This window comes from Pygoscelis adeliae, unplaced genomic scaffold (assembly GCF_000699105.1).
Source record: "Pygoscelis adeliae isolate BGI_AS28 unplaced genomic scaffold, ASM69910v1 Scaffold27, whole genome shotgun sequence".
In the NCBI taxonomy this organism is placed as follows: Eukaryota; Metazoa; Chordata; class Aves; order Sphenisciformes; family Spheniscidae; genus Pygoscelis; species Pygoscelis adeliae.
The window spans coordinates 6,589,182-6,611,316 of NW_008825410.1; the positions used below are offsets into that span (position 1 = coordinate 6,589,182).

At 39.7% G+C, this 22,135-nt stretch overlaps 1 protein-coding gene across 3 annotated transcripts in view; it reads left to right on the plus strand.

Moving 5' to 3' along the window:
- Nucleotides 1-2,527: 2,527 nt before the first annotated feature.
- CACNB2 (calcium channel, voltage-dependent, beta 2 subunit) overlaps nt 2,528-22,135 on the plus strand; it is an 89,574-nt gene continuing 69,966 nt past the window's right edge. For all 3 annotated transcript variants that reach the window (XM_009330555.1, XM_009330557.1, XM_009330556.1), the window contains exons 1-2: nt 2,528-3,068; nt 3,901-4,020. In XM_009330555.1, coding sequence (XP_009328830.1) covers nt 3,000-3,068; nt 3,901-4,020 — 189 coding nt within the window. In that variant the 5' untranslated portion in view covers nt 2,528-2,999. The remainder of the gene's footprint in view (nt 3,069-3,900; nt 4,021-22,135) is intronic.

Sequence of the window (22,135 nt, forward strand, 5' to 3'; positions counted from 1 at the left end):
TGGGGGCTACAGTAGCATATATTACATACATATATTACTGAAGCTCTTCCATATTGCAGTGGAAGGAGATGGAGCCCTGCAGAATCTTAGAAAGGCTGAATTTCAGAAGCCCTTGGGAAAAGATCCATACTGTTCTCCAGAGCAACCCCAAAAACTCGTGTAATCCAGGGAGGAAATGTACTTTCCTTAGCTGTCATGAATGGACAATGCACATCCGCGTGGCCCTGTTTTCCTTGAATAGTCAACGTATTTCTACTGTAGTTTCATCATAGTTTTTATCTGATTTTGAACTTTTTTTCATCTTAAAGTGGTTGAATACATTCTTAGCTCGTATAAAAATACTCAGTAGTTTATAAAATGCATTAGTTGTAATTGTATGCTCCCCCTTTTCCTGGATTGCTCTGTCAGGCTCTGAATTTTTTTCCATATTCAAGAAGCAAAGAAGCTCCCACCCTCTGCTTTCCACAGAAAATTTACATGACCATGTCTGTCCCACTGGGAAAATAAATGTAATGTTGAGTTTGATTCATGTGATTTGTCAATATAATTAAAATAAATTGAATCATCATGATTTTTTGGATGTGTGTTGGGATTGTGGCCAACACAAGTCATGACCAGCACTGTAAATGATCTCCGTGGCCTGGAAGATGAAATTCCAATTTTAGCAATTCTGGCCTGACCCAAAAGGCATCTTGCCCCCTTAGGAGAGATAGAAATTATGTTTCTGTGCTTCATGACATTTTTTTAATAGGGTGAGGAGCAGTTAGGCAGCATCCCTTCTGGAGAGCAGAATGAACGGTAGTGAAAGTGATGCCATGCCACTTGGTCAGTGGAAAATATGATGCGTTAACCGTGGAAGTGCTGTAGAAAGCTAACACCCACGCTGTCCATTGTGTGATTGCCCTGTCAGGCTTAATGGCTGGTTTGTTTGTTTTTCTTGTATTTAAAGGTAGTGTTGCTTTGGGGTTGGTTTATGACACCGTGCCTTGCTTGGCGACAGAGTGGCACCGAGGAACTGCAGCGCTGGTGGGGAAGAGTTTGAAGGTGCCCTTTCTGAAGGAGGTTGAGTACTGGGGCACCCCGGAGTGTCCTGGGGGCTGGGCCTCTATGGGGGGTGGGGGGGTTCATCATAGTCTCAGCTTTCACTAATGCTGTGATAACATCAATGGTTTCAACCACAGGCCAGTGTTGTGTCAACCATAATAGGATGTAAACTCTACACTAAAGTTCTGTCCACTTGTTGCTGCTTGTCTTTTGCCACTGTTTCCACCGGGGAGCTGTGTCAGAAGCTGTGGCAAAGGGAAATTTTAAAGAATAGCCAAATTTGAAAGTCTCTGGGGAGGTTTCAGGGCTTCTGGGTATTTTTCTAACAGACAAGATTTTTCGAAAAACTCAACAAAAGTTTGAGTGTATTTTCTTTTATTTTCTGCTCCTTTTGCTTTAGCTCAGTAGGCAGTTTAGTTTTGAAAGATCGCTATAACATAGCAGATGTGTTTGGACTCCTGTAAGCAAAATATCCCTCAGAGAGTAATTTTCTTTGTCAGTTCAAAGACAGCTTATTAAACTCTATGCTGTAACTATTACGGGCTTCAGGAAAGAAAAAACATTTGGAAATTTAAAATTTACCTTTATTTTAAACTGTCAGTTTAGTGACAACTATTGTTTGCTCTAATAGTGGTTAAATGTAGGCTGCTGCATCACTTGTGATGGGGCAATTTGGTTGTTACACAGACACAAACCGTGGCAGGATTCGGTCCTTCCTGGGACATGCTGACATACTAGGACACGTGCATGACCATTGTTCTCAGCTGTAATTTCTATTCTCTATTTTTCTTGTAACTGTGAATTTATATCGAAGGCAGGCACTGCAGTCAGCTACAGTGATCTTTTTCAACTAGAATGTTGCATGTCTGTCAGTGAATCGTAAATGCCCTAGAAAACCATGCCTTAGTATGTTATTCCCACGTCAGTTTATGAAAGGATAGAGGGAGGCTCTGAAAAGCAGAATGTAGAAATTCTATGTTTTGTTTGGCTTTTGCCGTATTAGGATCTAATATTTATGTGTTAAGTGGTATGTTGCAGTTATTCTTCGCTTCTTTCCTCTGCTATGTCAGAAGAATACAAGCAGTAACTAGGGGGTTAAATTCCTGCTCAAGAGGCATATTTTTGGATTTACGTTTTTGTAAGAGAGCTCGGAGTGGAGCTCAGCGCTTTGCAGCGGAGGGAAGCACTGTGTGACAGAACTGAGCGTCCGAGGGAAACGTGGCTCGTGGCAGACATACATGACGGGAACGAGAAGCTGTACCAGCTCTTCCAGTTTCACAGGGACCTTGCGTTTTCCAGCTGTTTACCCTTGAGATGTAAAATGGCAATTTGGCATAGGCTAACAACCCGGTGTGATGTGAGCATCTGCGTAAAAGGCTGCACATATGGAGCATGCCCAGTGATATGAACAGCCTGTTACCCCACCCCCAGCCAATCTAGGAAGAGATGAAATGAACTTTGCACTTGCAAATGTCACTGAATACATTTTGCGCAGGATTTTAAAAGGTTCTCTTATAAGCACTATTTTTAACAGCCAAATCCGCCCCCCAAAACAGAAAGGAAAAAGCCCTAGGTATTTTGCTGTGATCGATCTCAGTTCATGATCAATTGAAGCATCTTTCACGACATTTACCTGAAGCCTGCCTTATTTTACCTTTTTGTCATTCAAGTTGAGATTTTTGGAGGTGGTGTGGATTTTTTGGATTTGTTGGTGGGGGTTTTTTGGTTGTTTTTTTTTTTTTTAACTGGCATCAAAATTTGAGAATTTAATTGCAGTAGAATACTTGGAAACAGTGAGGCTGCAAGCTTGAAAGGCAGAGGGAAGAGAAGGAAGGCTCTCACAGCAGAGCATGGATAGGAAAGGAGCAGTGATTCTGCGGTGCTCAGTGTGCACATGTTTTATGAGATCAGTGCCGGGCGCTGCAGCTGCGGACAATAACTGAGCTGTCTGGCTAATGAAGGCCACCTGGATCAGGCTTCTGAAAAGAGCCAAAGGAGGACGTCTGAAGAATTCTGATATCTGTGTAAGCCCTACGTTTTCATTATCGGCATATATTACATGTATTGCAGAGAGGGAGACAAAAAAAGACGGTGAGGAGAGGACAGTTGTTTTCGTTCTGATTGAATTGGCAGAACTCTATTTTGTATGCAGGGAGATGCAGAGGGAAAGCAGAGCTGTCATTATTTATAGAGCTGTTCTGGCATTGAGGCTGCTTCCATTGTGGCGATACGGGGACATGTGTTGAGTCCAGACGGATTTTATTAGTTGGAAGTTGATTTGTGGTCATTTGCATGTTTTGCTGAAGGGCAGAGATGGATATGAGCCATTTGCAGTTCTGATGGGGAAAGTGTGTCAGGTAAAGAGGTTGCCCTAAAATAAAAATGGATAGCAGAGGTTAAATCTGTTAGCAGTGATATTGTGTAATGGTAATTATTGATACTGAATTTGCATTTTTATTATAAAAAGCCTGTTTCCTTGCTAATACTGTCACTGTTTAGAGTTTTAATTTTTATGAGCCATCCTTGAAGCTGCTGTGTGTCCTTCAGCCCTGCACTGCACCACTGCTGTAACTCTACAGAGCAACTGACTCTGCGTGCTGAAAAGCACACAAATAAGAGCACGGGGATGGTGCAGGAAATAAAACACTGGGGAAGACACCTGCACTTTTGGAAAGTCTCCAGAAGAAAACACTTACCTAGACGTAATTTTTCTAAGTGACTTTCCCTTTTGGGCAGTTATCCTCTTTTCAGGGATAGAGAAGTAAGAGAAAAGGCAAAGTGCATAACCACTTCTACTTTTTTTTTTTTTTGAACACTGAAACAGCTTGTGATATTATTTTTCCTTTTCTTGTACAGGGTTCGGCGGACTCCTACACCAGCCGTCCATCCGATTCAGATGTATCTCTGGAAGAAGACAGGGAAGCAGTGCGGAGAGAGGCAGAGCGACAGGCCCAGGCACAGCTGGAAAAAGCAAAGGTAAGGTGTTACTTCATGTCACAGACTCATAAAATGTTCAGCTTTAAAGGACTGTTGTCTCATCCATTTCTGTTTTTAATGTGGTAACATATAGCACAAGACCTCTTATAAAGATTTTCCTGACAACAGTAGAAAATGTATTTTCCAGGAAACACCACTTCGAATTGGTTTTCCGTAAAAGGCACTTGATTGGTTTGCATATTTCAGAATAATCTTATTTAAATGTGTGCATTTTTTTTCTTTTATTGAGTATACCCGCTTATTTGCAGTGTATAGGGTCAAAGCTTTGAGTTCTTACTGAAGATGTTTGCGGAAGTTTGCCCATGGATCGCTATGGCACTCAAAACTTACAGTTCTACAAATCAGCCCTCAAACATCCTATTCATCTTCCTTCAATGAAGGATCGGTCCCTAAAAGTCATATGTAAATAGGGAGAATCTGTTTACAAAGGTCTTTTTTGCCTGAAGACTTCACTGGCTTTGTTTACAGTTTGGGTGTTAAATGACCCCGTGAGTAATATGCTCTAGGACTTGTTAAGATTTCTCCTTCTATCTCCATACTCCTGGCAGATAGTGACAGTTCAGTGAGGAAATACTAAATGAGCTTTGGGTTCTTGCTGTGTGTTTATATATTTTCCACGAGACGCATTTAGGACTGTGAGGGTTTTAGCAGTGAAAGGGTATGGGCTTGTTTTTCTTTCATCTGTGCTGTATCTTTAAGTACTATTGCACCTGTAAAAATCATGCTCATCTTATTTGTTATCATTTGTTTCTCACGTCGTTCCAGTTTTTCTTTTTCTTTATGCTATCTGCCAGATCTTGGTGTATCACTGTTTTCCAAGATCTGTTTTCCTTTTTCATTTCGCATCTTTAAATATTTAAATACACCGTTGAGATCCCTCCTCAGATCTACCTGATCTACATTTCTCTCTCACTTTCTCTCCAACTCCCCTCCTCCATTTTGCCTTGTTTTTTATTTCTCTATCTCCCTTCTGTCTCCCATTCTGTTTCCTTTTCCGCTGCCAGCTTTGCCTCTGCCCATTTACACCACCTGTTTTACAAGGGTTCTTCAGAAATTCAGGAGTCCAGGTCATTGAGCTATGCACCTGATCGTATGGCGAGGGCCAGCTCCATAAATAATGCAGTACTATAATGCACAAGCAGACAGCTTCATCAGGCCAGAAGACTTGAACAGGGAAGCCAAAGATTTTTTTTTTTTTTTAAATGTAGTTGTTGACTGATATTTAATAAGAGCTCCCAAAGCAGCTTTTTAATGAGATGCTGGAACTTGCCAAGAGATCCTGAACATCTCTTTGAAGTCAGGTCCTGCTGTCCTGGGATCAGTATAGCAGAAACTCGACAGAAGCAGCCCGCTTCTTCCCTTCCACCTTGTATCTTAGAGATGTTGCTGATTGTAATCAGAATTTCAGTTTTATCAGGGTTGCTTTTTGCTAGTTTGAGATTTCTTTGCTCCTAGGAAAGATGATAAAGGCTGCCCTGAAATTCAGGTGAAGTGTTGAATTTTATCAGTAAATGCACAATCTTTAAAAGAAGAGTCTAAGTAATAATATCTTGCAGACTAATCAGGGTAGCAGTACAGCACTTACTGTTGAACTGGTGCATCTCTTAGCGATGAGTAAATCTATGCAAGTGTTGCTATGGGAATTTGGCTTACTGATGCTGGCTTGAATGCACGGACAGCCCTTATGTAATATTCATGACCTCTAGCACAGCTGCCATTGTAGTTTGTAGAGAAACTGCTAGCAGACCCTGACTTTTTAAAACTGTATTTCTATACATCAAGGCAACGTTCTCACTCCAGCTGGCATAAGATGTAGTCTCTAGGTCTGACACCGTCTGAGACTGTAAGACAACTTGCGAACAGTCAAAGTAGCAAAGGCACTGCCAGAATCAACCTGCTATAACAATGGGTAATTCCAGTCATATAGAAAACACAAAATGAATTATTTAAATCATTTGTGCTTTAAAATGAATTAAAGCCGGAACTACATTAGAAGTTTTGTTTCTTGAGTCAAATGTTAAAAATCATTCCAGGCTGTAATGTATGGAAATCGTTTTATGTAGAGGCTATAACAGTGTAATATTTAGTCTAGTCTAATATTTAAATTAATAACATTAAATAAATTATTATATACGTTTGGGGCTTACGTTTGAAATAAATGTTTAAAAAGATGTAAATTAAACCTAACGCAGTAGATCTAAAATATGACAGGTGTGCTTTTCTGTCTTTATTGGTGACTCAGTTCTTCACCTCCCTGAAACACAGTAAAATTAATGAAGCGGTAACTTCTGTTGGTGCTGCCCGGCTCCTGTGTGCACCCAGACCTCTTCCCCGCAGGCAGCAGGTTTTGCTGCCGGCTCTCCATGGCTGCCTCGCCTTCTCCCTGACTGGCTATCAGGCAGAGCCAAGTGACGCAGCTGCTTTAACTTTTTGCCTTTTAATATTGTGAGTGGAAGTGTTGATCCTAAATAAAGTCATTACAATTGTATTTGTCACAGGAATTAGAAGAGGATGACATACATGAATAATGCAGCGGTGGAGGGAAAATGGTAGTGAATTAAGGGTAGATAAAAAACTGTGAACTGTGTCACGCACTTAATGAAAACAGTTTAATGACACCCATTTTCCTTCCTTACAGCTAGGGAAAACACCTTAAACTGAAGAGAAGAATTTAGTAATAAAGCACACAATGGCAAATTGTTAGGAGGATGTTAAGATTTTTAAATTTGGATTTTTATGGATTCTAAGTGTTTGTGTAACGTGAAGCCAGAATATAATATGCGTACCTGATACGTATCCAAACAGGGAAAATAAAAACAAAAAAGCTTGTAAGAAAATACACATTCTGGCCATTTTTATTTATTTATTTACTTACTTATTTTTTACAAGCATTGCTTCTCTGGAAAATGGTTAGGCATATTTTGCTGACTCACTCTGGCATGTGACTTACTGTAAGGAAGGTGGGACCATGGGCGCATGTACCGAGTCCTCCAGGGATGGAAAATTAAGAGGCAACTGATGAGGCTACCTGCAGGCCAGCAGCTATTCCTAGGGGAAACAGATCTTCAGATGAAGCTGTTAAGCTCAAAGCTGAGATAAAGTGTTCTTGGTTAGAGCAGTTTAGCAATGCAAATGCAGAGAGGGTGTGTTTTGTTGGGGTTTTGTTTGTTTGTTTGTTTTGGGTGGGGTTTTTTGTTTTTTTTTTAAAAAGAAAAAAACCTTCAAGGCATTGAGGATTTCCTGGGAATCCTCCTCATAGTCCATAGCATGTGGCTCTCTCTAGGATAAAGAGACCTGCATTGTGGCTGAGTAGGGCCCCCTAATAATGTCCAAATCTAAGGACTTCTACTGGTATTTTACTGAATTTCCTATTTCCATAAAAACATTAATTTTAAGCATTCACAAGCCAAAAAATAAATAAGAAGCCCAATGACCTTAATTGCTTTTGTTGTTAATATTTTAAAAATTGTCCTTTCTACAGAAAGAAGCTTTTTAGTTTTGAAGGGTGAGGATTAAAAATAAATGATAGTAAGTAAAGATTTTTTTTGTCCATTCCCTGCAAGTATTCAATTAATTATCCCTTAAAATATTGCACCGAGTGAGAGGGATGAGATCAAAGGAAAACTCTGAGGTACAAGTATTAGTGAGACCTTAAAATTTAGTACTAAATGAGCTAAAGTTTTTACATAAGAAAGGGGACTTCAGCAATGATTTTTTGGCCCTCTCCAATGCCAGTAAAATCAATTCAAATATTCTGTTGATTTATTTTGCCTCAAGCACATCATGCGTTATGAACTAGTTTTTGACTGAAATACCATTAGTCAGGTGGTCTGTAAACCTCTTTCTCCTCCTCTGCAAGAGTAACTTCTTTCTTCTCTTCAGTCTATTCTCTTCAATTTTTTAGATTTTGTCTCTTTTTTTTCTCCTATGGCTTTAGAGGTCCTTATGCAGAAACAATTTTCAAATGAGATATATAGAATATTTTCAGCATTTTGGAAAATGAAATTTTTTTTTTCAGCTATTTCTAGTACCTTGGTTACTTAACATGCCAGGTTAATAATCCAGGTTCTGTTTCTCACCTGGGACCAAGGGACAGCCCTATGCTCTTTGCTCTCTGTTAAGGATTGCTCTCAACATCCTTTAGGCCTGAAACTTCTTAAGTGGCTGTCAAAGTTGGATTGTGGCCTTCCAGAAGTCAGTAATTGTGTCTGTAGTAGGAAATCTCAGTTCCTCTCAGCTCTGCTTTGTTTGCAGTCCACCTAATGCTCTACTGCTAGCATCCCTTTTAGGAGTTTGTTAAAACTTGAAATATCCATAGTCCTAGTGTAAAAATGATTCAAATGGCATTTTAAGTTAAGATGGTGAACCACTGAAATTTTGATACCAGACATCCCTTTGTTGGCTCTTAGGCAATAATATAAGCTGTTGTGTTTCACTTTCTTGATGTGTGCTGTAGTAGAGGTGATGGCTGGTGACTGTGAGTAATAGTGCAATGTCTTAAGTGTATTGCATTGCCTCCATGCATGGGTTGGGGGGACAGCTTTGAACTGTGTAGCAGGCTGGGATAATGCCTACATATCCCTGCAAGATATGCCTTCCTCATGAAGGCATGAGAAAGATTGTCAGATGTAATTATCCAGTGCAGTGTGCCAAGACTAGTTATTTAAGTATTTATTCACTCTCAGACAGGTTTCACAGCCTCTGAATGACCCCATGCTGCGAGCAGGCAGCTGCAAGGCTAGTTAAGGTATGTCTACTTAAGCTGCAGTAGCATTTTTGACAGACCAGAAGTGCCCATCACTTTGATGTGTGTCCTTATATTATGTCAGCTTGTTCCATCATGGAGACTCTCTCTATTTTCTCTCAACTACGAGAATGTCGTGGTGCTGAACAACACCCAAAGCTATAGCAACGTAGGATAGTACTTTGTGTTAGCTGTTGTGTATGGTTATTTTTTTTTTATTGATTTCTTCTCATTTGCCCTTTTGTTTTAGAATACTTCCACTGCATGTTATCATTTAGGTAGCTAATGTTGCGTGTCAGAGTTGCTGGGATTACATGGGAGCTGGCACAGTGGTCTAGCTGGAAATAAATGAGTTGTCGATCCAGAAGTACAGTTGCAAATCTGGTTGTTGCTTAGCTGGAGGCGAGTTCTGCATTGCTGGATCTGCTCAAATCGGGTTACAGATACTCTTTTTCTTCATTTTCTTCGTTCATTTCTGCTGCTTTTTCTTAGGACTGTAACATTGGGACGTAAAGCAGTTCCCTTTATACTAATGTCTGTGACCTATAGTTTTTTCTTGTTTATATTCATGATCTATTTTGTCTTCAATTTAGGTGTATACACTTGTTCTACACTAGTGCCTGTCATGTTGGTTATTTCCCTGCACAGTTTATCCGTTCTCACTGTTGGCCTGCATTGTTTTGGGGCTGGAATTGTTTCTTCCAGCAGGGTCTCATGTAACCTGGAATCAAATGCTCCAGAAATAGTACCCTATCTAATTGAAAAACATCTGTCATCTCCCATTCATACTGTGATTACAGAGTGATCCAATCTGTTTCATAAGTATCCTTTCCTCTTCTGCTTCCTGCCTGTGAGTGGGGAAAAAAAGAGTGGTGGGATATTAACACAGCCTAAATTTAGATACTTAACTGTAGGTAGGTCCTAGAGTATCCTGACGTTCTTTAAATAATCAGCAGAAAGAGATAAATTGTCTCTGAGGAACAGAGAGACAATACTGAGAAAAAGTCCTGAGGACAAGCATAGCTCTTCTGCCTGCTCTCACCTGCTGCTTTCACATGCGCCTGCTCGCTTCCTTGACAAGATGTCTTTGCTCTGACTTTATCTGCATGTTTAAATTCCTGTATAAAGGGCAGTAATACAAACATTACTTTAGTTTGTAAAACTAAACCCGTTCTTTATTAAAATAAGTGTTGAAGATAACCAAAGTAAGCGTTGTAAGCCAAGTACAAACACCTGCATGCATCTTAAATCCTTGTCTGGACTTCTTCCTCCTCCTCCCTCGGGTCTCCGTGGCACACGCGACCTGTTAGCTGTCAGACTCTGCTGCATGGCTGGCACTGCAGAGGTTACAGCAGAGGTTCCCAAACTGTGATGCGCCTGTTGCTGGCCAGTTGTACGTGGTGACAGCCGCATGCTATCTCCTACCTGTGGCTGCTGAGCCGAGCTGCAGGGTAAGTGTGCTCAGGCCAGCCTTTGCTGTGCCTTTGGCAGCGGTGACCTACGGGTCCGGATGTCGGGTCAGATGCTGGTGTGGGGGTCAGCGGACGCTATGGAGGGTTGTAGGAATCATATGGGAGGATGAGAAGTGGCTTTGGGGATGCTCTCTGTGACCGGTGGGGAGTGAGTGTGGTTGATGGACCCTGGGAAAAGAGGAATTAAGGTATGCCTTTGCAGGCTGCTCAGGCTGGCACAAAAGTGAGCACTTTCACTGATGTTAGATATAGGCAGATGCTGCTGGTCACTCTAACCAAAGTAATTTCCAGTTAAGACGTACATGACCTGGTTCATTAACTTTCTTGAGGTTTATTTATAGGATCTGATTTACTTTTGCCAACATCCGAGACAGTATGCTGTAATCCAGAACTTCACTTTTCTCAGCAGCTGGTCCGGCTATCTGAATGCCTTTTTTTTTTTTTTTAAGCAGTTAACGTATGTCTTTTTACTTAAAAGAGAATACTGATTCAAAAATAGAGGGGAAAATAGGATTTCAGGGCACAGGCCATTGTTAAAGGTAGCTAAATATTTGTAATCACCTTAAGGTAAATGCTGAGCTTTTTGCATCTGTAATATCTATTTTGGGGATAACTTAAATAATTTTATCTTTTCTACTCTAAATGATTGACGTGTATTTCCCATTGCAATTTCAGCTTAATGTAGAATCTGTCTGAAGATTTTTTTGGGGTTTGTCTTTTTTTAAATCTTTTATTTTTCTAAAATGAAAACATTTTACAAGTACACATTTAAAGGTAGGCATTACTGATGCAGGTTTGTACAAGCATTAGGGCTCTTAGTTATTCTTGAGTTCAGTAAACTACAGGATTTTAAACGTCTGTGGATCTGGACCTGTGTTTATATCTGTGTGTGCTTATACATATATGTACACATTATATATATATCCATATAGACATAGATGTGTATATATGGATATACATTTGTATTTATGTCTGCATGTATTAGATAACTGCACTGGTGACTTGAACTGGCCATTCATGTTCTACGGATGGTAACTTCCCATTGTAAAGTGTTTATTTTGTACGCAGGGAGAACCGTTGTACCAAAGGATTAACTTGTGAGGAAATAGAAGGGTTTTATCAGAGAACAAAGTTATCCTGTAATCAGAGCTGGTAGTGGACTGCCATGGGCTTTTTGGAGAGATGGAGTAAGGACTTCAGTGCAGCTAACAGTGGCACACCTTGCAGAGATGCCCCAGCTAACACTGGCCTATGTGATGTGGTGCAGTGGCTTGGAGGAAGACTAGTTTGGACAACAAGAGCATTGTGCTTTCCGCTGTTGTACCAAAGTGGCTATTTTCCAACCAGTTCAGGAACTAACCTGATTTCTGTTAGAGCAGACACCTGGCTGATGTGTGTTACTATGCAGGGAGGTACTTCTCATCTGCAACGGAAACAAACCCCCAGACACAGTTCTTGAGCCCTTGGCAAAGACCTGAATCCCCTCCCTCCTCACTAACCCACTCTCCCAAAAAAACAGGAAGGAAAAAGAAAGAAAAAAAAAAAAAGGTATCTGTAGTTTTGGTTTTATACTTAATCAGAAAAAAAAATAATGGAAGGAAGCTTCAAAAATAATCTTTTTTTTTTCATAATTGCAACTTGGTTTATAACATTACATACAAGATGCCAATGAGTTCTAACTATAGGTAACAGTAGAGTGCTTTGGTACAAAATTAGAGTGAAGTTAGATGCCAATTCAAAAGCATTTCCTTTGGAAAATTTAACATTAGTTACATAAACTAGTCACTGGTTGTATAAAACATAAGAAAAGTCAGTAGGAGGTCAAAATAAACCTGTGATACCTGGGAGGATGGTACTCTGTGTTCCCAGGTTAGGAACATTTTAAGTGCAAAACTCAGCTTGAACTATGAACAGTGTCTGGATTCTGCATAATTCATAGTATGAGAGAAATTAATTAAAAATGAAGATTCAGAGAGGCCCCCACTGATTTTTTTTCCTGCCATCTTTTCATCTATATTCTGTGTAAAGCCACTGCACACCCTAGAGCAAAAAATATAGCGTGAACTTCCCCTAACATTCACTTATGGAGCCTACAGAAACCTCTGAACACCTTCTCTGTACATTTAGCCTCCAACCCTGTATTGACATTTTCCTCCAGCATTTCATAGTCACCTGGTTTGTATTTCCAAATACAATATGATACGGAATATTCAAATGCATAAACCCTCTATTTTATACCTTTAAAATCAATCCTAAAGTAAAATGTATGTGCTGAGATACATTTTGGGCTGCAACAAAATATCAAAGATTAAACAGACATTTTTCTTTTGTGGAGGATGGATAAGCATTTACCCTTCTCCCTCCATTTCTACGATGTCAATGTGTACAATGGAGTTTAGTCATACCATTTTACAACTACCTAGTTTTACTTTTGCTTACTTGATTGAACAAGTTCAGCTCTAATAGCAAGGAAGCAAGCAATCAAATACTTTTATTGGATCAGATATGAAATCTTAACATGTAAGTTTTAGGTGACATGCTTTAGCATATATTTCCCACTGTTGCAGTTATTTTTCTTAAAAAAACCTTCTCCTCCTTGTTAAATAGATAAATATGGTATTTCCATCCAAGATTTTTTATTTAAATCCAAGTTTATTGACAGCAACACACATGCGAATGCTACTTAAGTTTTTTAAAGTGATACAATGTCAAGCGATACAACTGTGCAAACAATGCAGATGGTACTAATACTGCTGGAGAGAATCCAAGGGTTTCTCCCATTTTCTTTTTCTTTAGTATCCCCAGCTTTACTTTTACTTAGTCTCCTCCCTGCCCATATTTGGGTAACTTTAGTATACTGTAATTGTTATACTACTTTTTTTTTTTTTTAATTCTTTTGGTTACCTCCAACAAGTGGCATTAAAATGTGAACTTCTATTTGCTTATTCTTAGAAGTGAGACTCCCTTCTTGCATCTTTTCTTGATGTTGGAATGTTTAGTGAAATAAAATTTTCCCAACTTTCTAATGCTTATAAAACGATCTTTCTTTGCTAACAGCTTAACCCATTTTGGTTTATGAATGTAATTTTTTTTCTTCTTTCTTCTTGGAGAAGTATGGTAGTACATTGATGATAAATAAAATATTTAAGATAAATATATGACTAAAGTACATACCAACAAGACTGTCCTTTATTCTCATTTTGGGAATCTTATCAGGTAGATACATATTTTTCAAGGTGATTTATTGTTTATTATATCTGGAATCCAAAATCCAGTGATGCCTTGTTTTCAGTATTTGAACAGATCTGCATTTGACAGGTATGGAAAGCAGGGATGCAGCCCGTGGTTTGGGTTTTTATTGTGCAAATATACTTGTGTTATTGATCTGCAAGCCATCCTTTTTCAGTGACTGAAGGAAAAGTGAAGGGAAAAATATCTTGAAAGGGAAGACGAAGGATCAAACTGCAGCTGCTTTGATTATTTTGACTGGAGATGTCAGAATGTTGAAGTGAGAGAAGAGATGCGCCTGCTGCTTCTTGACTCCATCCATTCTGGCAATTATTTGAAAAATGAGTTTTAAAAAGTTGTTGGATTCTAATATTTCACTTGTGGTAAAACAGACGAACACAAAGCACTTGAGGTTACTATAACTCCCGATCACCTCTGGCTGTCATGAGAGAAACACTTCCTGACTGAAGTAAAAATGAGAAGAAACGCTGAGTACCTGCCATCTTGCGAATCAGCTGTGCACATTGCTTTTAATAATCAGCAGTAAGAAACGGCAGTAATTGGAAAGGCAAATGTATTTCTGACTTTAGTAGTCAGAATTACATCTGAAAGCATCCTTCCCAGAGGAGTTGTGAGGGAACTTACTATATTTATCCCAGCTCTTTCATTATTCTGACCCTTTATTCCCTTTTTGCAGCGAGGCAAGTGTCTCACCCACAAAGTACAAATTTCCTTGCCTTCTCCCCTGGTGTTTCCTGGTAGTGTAATCCAGTTGAGACATAACACAGAGCCACCATGGAAGTGCTCTACTGTATTGCTTGTTATTTTCTGCCTCTATAGTAGCCCCGGTGTGTTCAGTGAACCTGGTCTGGTGGGGGCTGAGCGTGGGCCTGCCTCTCTTGCTGCCTCTCCTGGCGCTCAAGCGGCCTGCTGCAGGCAGAGGGATGTGACATTAGGTTCCCTGACAGGAAGGTGAGGAAGAGGAGTGTTTCTAGTGCCTGTCCCGGCTCTGCCGGCAGTGACCTGGGGACCCAGATAACTCCAGCAGCCTGTGACAAAGCAGATGGGTGCTTCCCTCTTGTGAGGATGAAGCTGTAGAGCTGTGCTGGTGTAGATGTGCTGCGTGTGTGGACTCAATTGCAGTTGAAACCCTTGCTTGTTCCTCAGAAAGGGAAAGATTCCTTACTCCTACTTTTAAACTCTTCTCAGCATAAAATCACCAGATTAAATCACCCAGCATATAACTGTATCCTTGCTGTATCCTATCCTTCCATAGCAAGAGCTTATCTTGACATTAGTCTCAGTGCTGGGTAAAATCTCCAAGGAAAGCTCTCAAACCAAGAGTTTCTCTTGAAAGCCCGTGATTGAGGTACAGGCCTGAGGATGGGGGATGGTTAGGGAAAGGTAAACATGGCAAAAGAGTTTTGGAAAGGAACAGACATAACGTGGATTGATTCACACAGCCTTGTTCTGAGATTCAGCTTGAGGAAAATCCGGTGGGAAGGAGGAGATACAGGGAGTTGAACGTTGACATTCTTGAGCAGGTTTGAAAGACTCAACTTTTACCTTGCATTTCTCAGACTCAACAGTCTTTCTCTCTCACCTTTTGATTGTGCTGCGTCTCTCTGGCAACGTAGTTCCATGGCAGTGGCTTTGGCTCCAAAGAATTAGTTTAAGAATTTTCCATCCGCAGCTGCTCAGTTCATTTAGTTTTTAGGGTTATTTCTAAGCCAGGTCAGTTAACCACAGTGAGCGCGGTGCAGCCTCTCGGGCAGCAGTGTGCTGTGCCATGGGGACGTGGATGGAGACTGAGGGCTCCATACCACAAGACTGAAAAAGTAAGTGTACCCTTTTCAGCCAAGAAATCCATCTTCTCCTGTCTGGGCTAGGATCTTGCACTTAACCTACCGCTGATCCTGGTTTCCAATACAGCAGCACATGCTGTTGGTTGTTCATCAGTCACAAGTGAATTTGATTGCTCTTCAGGACTTTCCTTCAGAAGCTGTCTGATGTGAACAGGGATGCATCTACACTCCTGTTTCTTAATCCCAGATGTCCTGGTTTCAGCTGGGATAGAGTTAATTTCCTTCCTAGTAGCTGGTATCGTGCTGTGTTTTGGATTTAGGATGAAAATAATGTTGATAACACAATGATGTTTTAGTTGTTGCTAAGTAGTGCTCACACCAGTCAAGGACTTTTCAGCTTCTCATGCCCTGCCAATGAGAAGCTGGGAGGGGGCACAGCCAGGACAGCTGACCCAAACTGGCCAGAGGGGTATTCCATACCATGTGACATCATGTTTGGTATATAAACTGGGGGGAGTTGGCCGGGGGGCGGGGACTGCTGCTTGGGAACTGGCTGGGCATCGGTCAGTGAACAATTGCATTGTGCATCACTTGTTTTGTGTATTCTTTTATCATTATAATAATAATTATTATTATTATTTTCCCTTCCTTTTCTGTCCTGTTAAATTGTCTTTATCTCAACCCACGAATCTTACTTTTTTTTCCGAATCGCTCCCCCATCCCACTGGGGGGGGGGAGTGAGCGAATGGCTGTGTGGTGTTTAGCTGCCTGCCAGGTTAAACCACAACACCAGGAAAAGAAGCAAGACATAAAAGGGCATAAAGCAATGTATCTGCTTTATCTGCTTCCCTCTGTCATGAATTGAGAAGATCTTATTTTTGTCTCAAAAAAGATGTGTTTCAGTATTTCTTCCTGAGTGCCCCTGGCAAATCCAGGCTAGAAATTTTGCCTAGTGCAATCTGGTGGATAGTTGTGTTTCCACAGTCAGAAGTAAACCTGCATTTTCTCTTTAAACTTCAGTGTGTGTTGCAGCAATTTTTCTGTATTCATGAGCTATAGGCTCTCTGCCGTTACTGCAGAGACTCAGACAGGAATGAAGACAAGCAGAATTCAACAGCTGGAACATATAATATTGGTACCATTCTGCATGAGTCTTTCATGTCATCACAAAGACATTTTTTGATACCTTTTTCTGTGTTTTATTCATCACTGGGTTCTTGAAGCTATGATCATTGATTCTAGGCACCATGAATGTCTGTCCTTGTACATGACTTCCCACGGATTCTCCCTGTATGTTTTAATCCTGATTTGAAGTTCTCACCACAGTGGTCTTTTGTCAGAAAAAAACCACTACATGTAATAAACCATGCCCACTAAGGCAAACTCCTTTATGAAGACCTGGAATTGCAGAGATGAAAGGCTACTAAATATACCATAACTGTGTCTTATTCTCAAATGTTTGTATGAAACTGAGGTTCATCATATGTGTATTAATAGTAGAAATTTTATTAATTGTGAACACAGAGACACTTCTCTTTTTGAAAAGCAATAAAAATTTAATGCTTACTGATATTGTCAAGTTTCTTATGCACGTATCCAAAACACAATAACTTCAAATCCTAAATCCATTTCTTTGAGATGTTGCAGAAAGCATATGGTTGTTTTATGAGATGGTTCATTTAGGTGCTCATATGGAGTATTCAATGGCAGTATTGCTATGATACTGTCTGTGCAGATTCTGTTTATCCATATAATCATAGCATCAAGCTCTAGACATTATAAAAAAATACTATGCCGATTCTTTTCAAAAGCTCTGAAAAAGAAGTCTTGATTTTGGTCAATAAACTAATTTCTTTTCAGAAATTTCTATAAACCACAGCTAACTCGAGAACCCCCATGTCAAAACCCACAAACAATTTTTTTCCCTGTTGAAATCAGTGGTTTTGTTTTGAATATTTTAAGTAAAAGAAATAAGTGACAAAGTACACACAAGGATTTATGTGGCATTATGCAGCTGGAGGAATGTTCATGTACTGATCCCTCTTCCAAACCAGGGCTAAGAAATATCTAAGCATTTATGAGAAATAGGGGGACCTAGGTTGGACACCATTTCTCTTGATTTATAGCAAGGAGTTAAATTTGTTTCTCTTGCTCCAGGTTTTTTTCAGTCTTCTTATGAAGCCATTCTGCTTGGGTAAAATAGAATATTAAATATTGAATATGTTGGCAGAAACAAGTTGTCTACTTTGAATGTCCTTACCTTTTTTCTTTCTTTAACTTGTTTAACACATTTTCGAACAAGCTGCAAATTTAGGTGGAGACAAAAGGGGAAGGTGGTCTTATCAAATTACTGAAATCTGTTGATGCTCTTTTTTTCGGTGGAAGAACTTTGAATGGAAATAGAAGATAACATCTGATAACATCTTGGGGCAATTCAGAACAAACTGTTTGAATTTAACTAGAAAATTAACGAGCTACTCAAGGTCTAAGACCCTAAATTTATCTTGTTCATAGAATATAAATTTAATTAAGCAGTCTGGTCACACATACTCATTTCAAGAGAGTCAAAATATGTTTTTGTAGAATTTTGTCACTTAATTGCAGAATTCTAAACCTTAAAAATGTATTTTTTTACTTCTCATTATTGTAGTAGATTTTTGGTCCAAGAGGCTTTAAGTTATTTTTTTATTAACATTTTCAGTATATTCCTTGTGACTTAGCTTCTTCACATTTTGTATAAGGTTTGAGGTCTTTAGTAAAGTATGAGGTCTTTAGTACAGTAAAAGGAAGAGAAACTGTTGAAGACCCAGCAAATTAAGTGCATGATTTCTTTTAGCAACCGTTAAGTAGCTGCTGTGTGTTGCTTTAACTATATTAGGGACAGAAACAGCTTTAGCCAACGCCGGACCCTCTGTGAAATCAGTATCAAGTGTGCATAGGAGAGAAACCTTTTGCAGAGGTGGGGGACGCACATGTTCTTGCATAACACTGTCAAATTTAGCAGTGGGTTGAATAACACCCAAAGAAATTTCACGTGTGGAGAGTAAGGCTTCTCTAATTAGCTGTGAAACACCAAATGATAGGTATTAAACACTGTATTACAGCAGTAAGCATCTCTGCTACAATGCATCGATCACTCTAAGGTATTAAAGAGGTTGCTGGGTGTGGTGGTCGGTGGTGTTTCAGGGTGTCACAGAGCTCTGTTGAAGCTCAGACTGTTTCTATAATAGCCAAATTCTTTGACTATTTCACAGCCCTGTGAATATCAGCTGTCTCCAGTCAGACTGAAACATGTACTGATTTTTGGTGACCTTCATAAAAAAGAGAGGATAATAAAAATAGAAAACATAGTTAAAGAAATTATAGTAAACCAGCCACTGCCTCTGTCGCATCTCTGTTGCATAAAATGCACTTGTCATGGAAGGTATTAACACTTGTGTCTTGCTCATCCTTTGCAAACGTTTTCTTTACATGTTTGCTTTGAGTTTTTCAGAGCAAGTAGACCTCTTTGTATGACTGTCGGTTCACCTATATTGTGCAATAGTTTTTGTTGAGTTGTATCTATGGTGTCTTCCAATGCCAAATTCTTGTTTGACATTGTCTGTAGGTGTACCAAATACTTGTGGTTCACTGAACATTGTCTGAGGCACTCTGTGTTTACAGAAAGTTGTTTCATTTTAGAAGGAGACAGAGGGGATAAATTCTTACAGATCTTCATTGAATGTTCTGCAGATGTTTCTGATCTTTTTCTTGTCTTTTGTTCATTTCTGAGTCCCAACACACTCTTCCTCAATGTCTCCCCCCCCGGGATGACCAACAGAAGCTTTAACACCAGATTCTCCTTGAGTCTGATTTTAGAAGTGGAACAGATTTAAATTGCTTCCACTCCCTGACCAGCAGCTCAAAGATTTAACAACCTTGCTAAAAGCCAACTCAGACTGGCATGCAAAAAGCCAGCCATGTCCAGCCGATACTTAGACCCATACTGACACTGTCTTGCTTCCAGCCAGCTGATTTGAGACCTGGTTTCAGCCCGATTAGAGGGAGAATTCCTTGGATCAACTTCATTACAAAGCAAATTTAATAGATCTATTTAGTAACACATAGATCATGTTTAAATTATTATTTCATCTCAGAGTCAAAATCAGAAGAATAGGAGAAAAGTATATTTTAGTGTCATTTTAGAACTTAAAAGAAAAAAAAGAAAATCTGTCACATATTAAATGTCCCCTAAATCACTCCTACTTTCCCTAAAGTTGTGAGGTGGTAGGCTGCATATGCAGAAAGCCAGTTTTGAGTAGCATATTTTGTTTACTGTTGAATGTTTAAATTGTAATATGGATTCTGTATTCAAGCCTAGGCTTAGTCATTATGTTTAGCCTAGTTAAAGTAGAAGTTAGCAGATAGGATTTTGCATTTTTTTAAAATTACTCTGATCAGTTTAGAATGTCTATCAAAGCAGGCACTTACTACATGTATAATGTATGTATGCAAATAATAGATACAGGTAAAGAAATGAGCCTGCACTGACTGTGAAAGAAATCTGTTTGTTAGTAGGCTGCAATGAATTTCTGCACATTAAATAATGAAAGAAATTCTTTAAACTTTAAGTCAAAAGGTAGTCCATGAAGCAAAGTGCTTTTATCCCACAATTACTTAAAAAAGGCATGAAAGCACCAACCAAATAAAGAGTACATTTGAAAAAGAAACATATTCCAAATATATTGTATTTAAACATGTTCGTAAGCAGAATTATTCCTAATTATTTTAGTTCTTTATTGGACTGCACTAATCAGTTAATGATGTAAACTTTACGCAGTATTTTCTATGGATGAATGCTGCAGTCCAGCCCTCTTGCTGGAAAAGCTTTTATGTGACTGTGTCCTGGTTTCGGCAGGGATAGAGTTAATTTCCTTTCTAGTAGCTGGTACAGTGCTGTGTTTTGGATTTAGGATGGGAACAAAATTGATAAGGCACCAACGTTTTAGTTGTTGCTAGGTAATGCTTACACTAGCCAAGGACTTTCTAGTTTTCCATGCTCTACCGACTGAGAAGGCTGGAGGTGCACAAGAAGCTGGGAGGGGGCACAGCCAAACTGGCCAAAGGGACATTCCATACCATGTGACGTCATGTTCAGTACATAAACTGGGGGAAGCTGGCGGGGGGGGGCCGCTGCTCGGGGTCTGGCTGGGCATCGGTCGGGGGGTGGTGAGCAATTGTACTGTGCATCACTTGCTTTGTGTATTATTATTATCATATTATTATCATTATCATTTTATTTCAATTATTAAACTGTTTTTATCTCAACCCACGAGTTTTTCTCACTTGTGCTTTTCCAATTCTCTCCCCCATCCCATCGGGTCGGGGGGAGTGAGCGAGCGGCTGTGTGGTGCTTAGTTGCCAACTGAGGTTAAACCACGACAGACTGCATGGTGAAATAAACCTGAGACCCATTAGAGTTAAATGTAACCTAGTGGGAAGAAATAGGTACAAGCAGTATCAGTTTTGTGATCCTGTTCACCTCATTGCCATCCAAATTGTGGTTTGGGACCAGGAGAGAGGCTGCACAGGAGTAAGAAGACATAATTTGGGGATCATGGGAAGACAGCATTTAATTTTGGTGAGAATGTTGGCTGAAAAGAATTGAAAGCGTGCATAAAACTGTGGCCTGAAGGACATTCTGAATCAGAGTTCAATTTCATTATTAAAATACCCTTGAAAGTACATTTTAAAAGACTTTTGCTTCACTTCCTAAATAATCAGTACATGACATCTGATCCAGGGCCATTCATCTCACTTGTCTCTGTATTTTTCAAATAGGTACTTTATAGAGGGGATAGCTAATTTATATGTAGACAAATTGACTAGTCCTAATTTTCTAAAATGCAAGGTTTGTCTAGATTTCATTACAACAGAGGACTGCATCCAGATCAACGTCCTGTTTGTAGGACAACTACAATAGCTCTGTTTGGTGGTGGTTTTGCCCTAATTTTCTCCTTCCCACTATATATTTTACCTGGCCTGTTACTCTCTTCAGATTTCTAATTCTTTCCTGCCCCCGTTTCCTCAATTTCTCCTTGTTAGTCATGGTGATGAGGTGCATTAAGACCCAGGCAGCCTGCTCCCTTCCTCCATGCCCGGCTGGAGCATCTCCACAGGCAGGTAGTGATGCAGGGGCCAGGAGGGGCTGGGAGCTGCTGCCTGCCACACGTGAAAAAGAGGCACCAGTCATCACAGAAAGAAAATGTCATTTTTGCAAAGCTTGAGAGCTGCCCCTTGTATTGAGTTTAACGAGGAGAGAGGAAATTGAGGGGAAGGATGTGATCTCCTTTGCAGAAATTCCTTCATCACCAATATTTGGCTCCTCAGCTGCAGAAGTAAACCCAACTGTGTAGACAGCACACATCATCTACCCTTCGTGTCTAGTCTAGTTGCTGGGGTCTTTCTTAACTGCCTTCATTCATGTGTTTGCCAATCAATCAGCAAGTTGGGTAAAATTCACAACGAATGCATTAAGCTGCCTTGAGACAGAGCAGGAACTTTCTTCTTTTTGCCAGCAGTGAGAAAAGAGATCATTGAACGTGTGAAGTCTTTCCAAATGCATGCTTGTATGATTTCCTTACATTTCTTTGGTGGCTTTTCTTATATTCTCTTTGTAAATTGGGTATTTAACCCGTTCCAGTTGCCTTTCTGTAACTGTCGTCAATGTTTTCCCTAAGTTCAGAATGTCTTTTGTCCAGGCTGTTTTTAACCTGTAAAAAGAAGTTGTACTTAATATATGGCTCATATTTCAAAAAGATGGACACATATGACCTCCAGAGTTAAAACTGTGTGTCTGTATACAC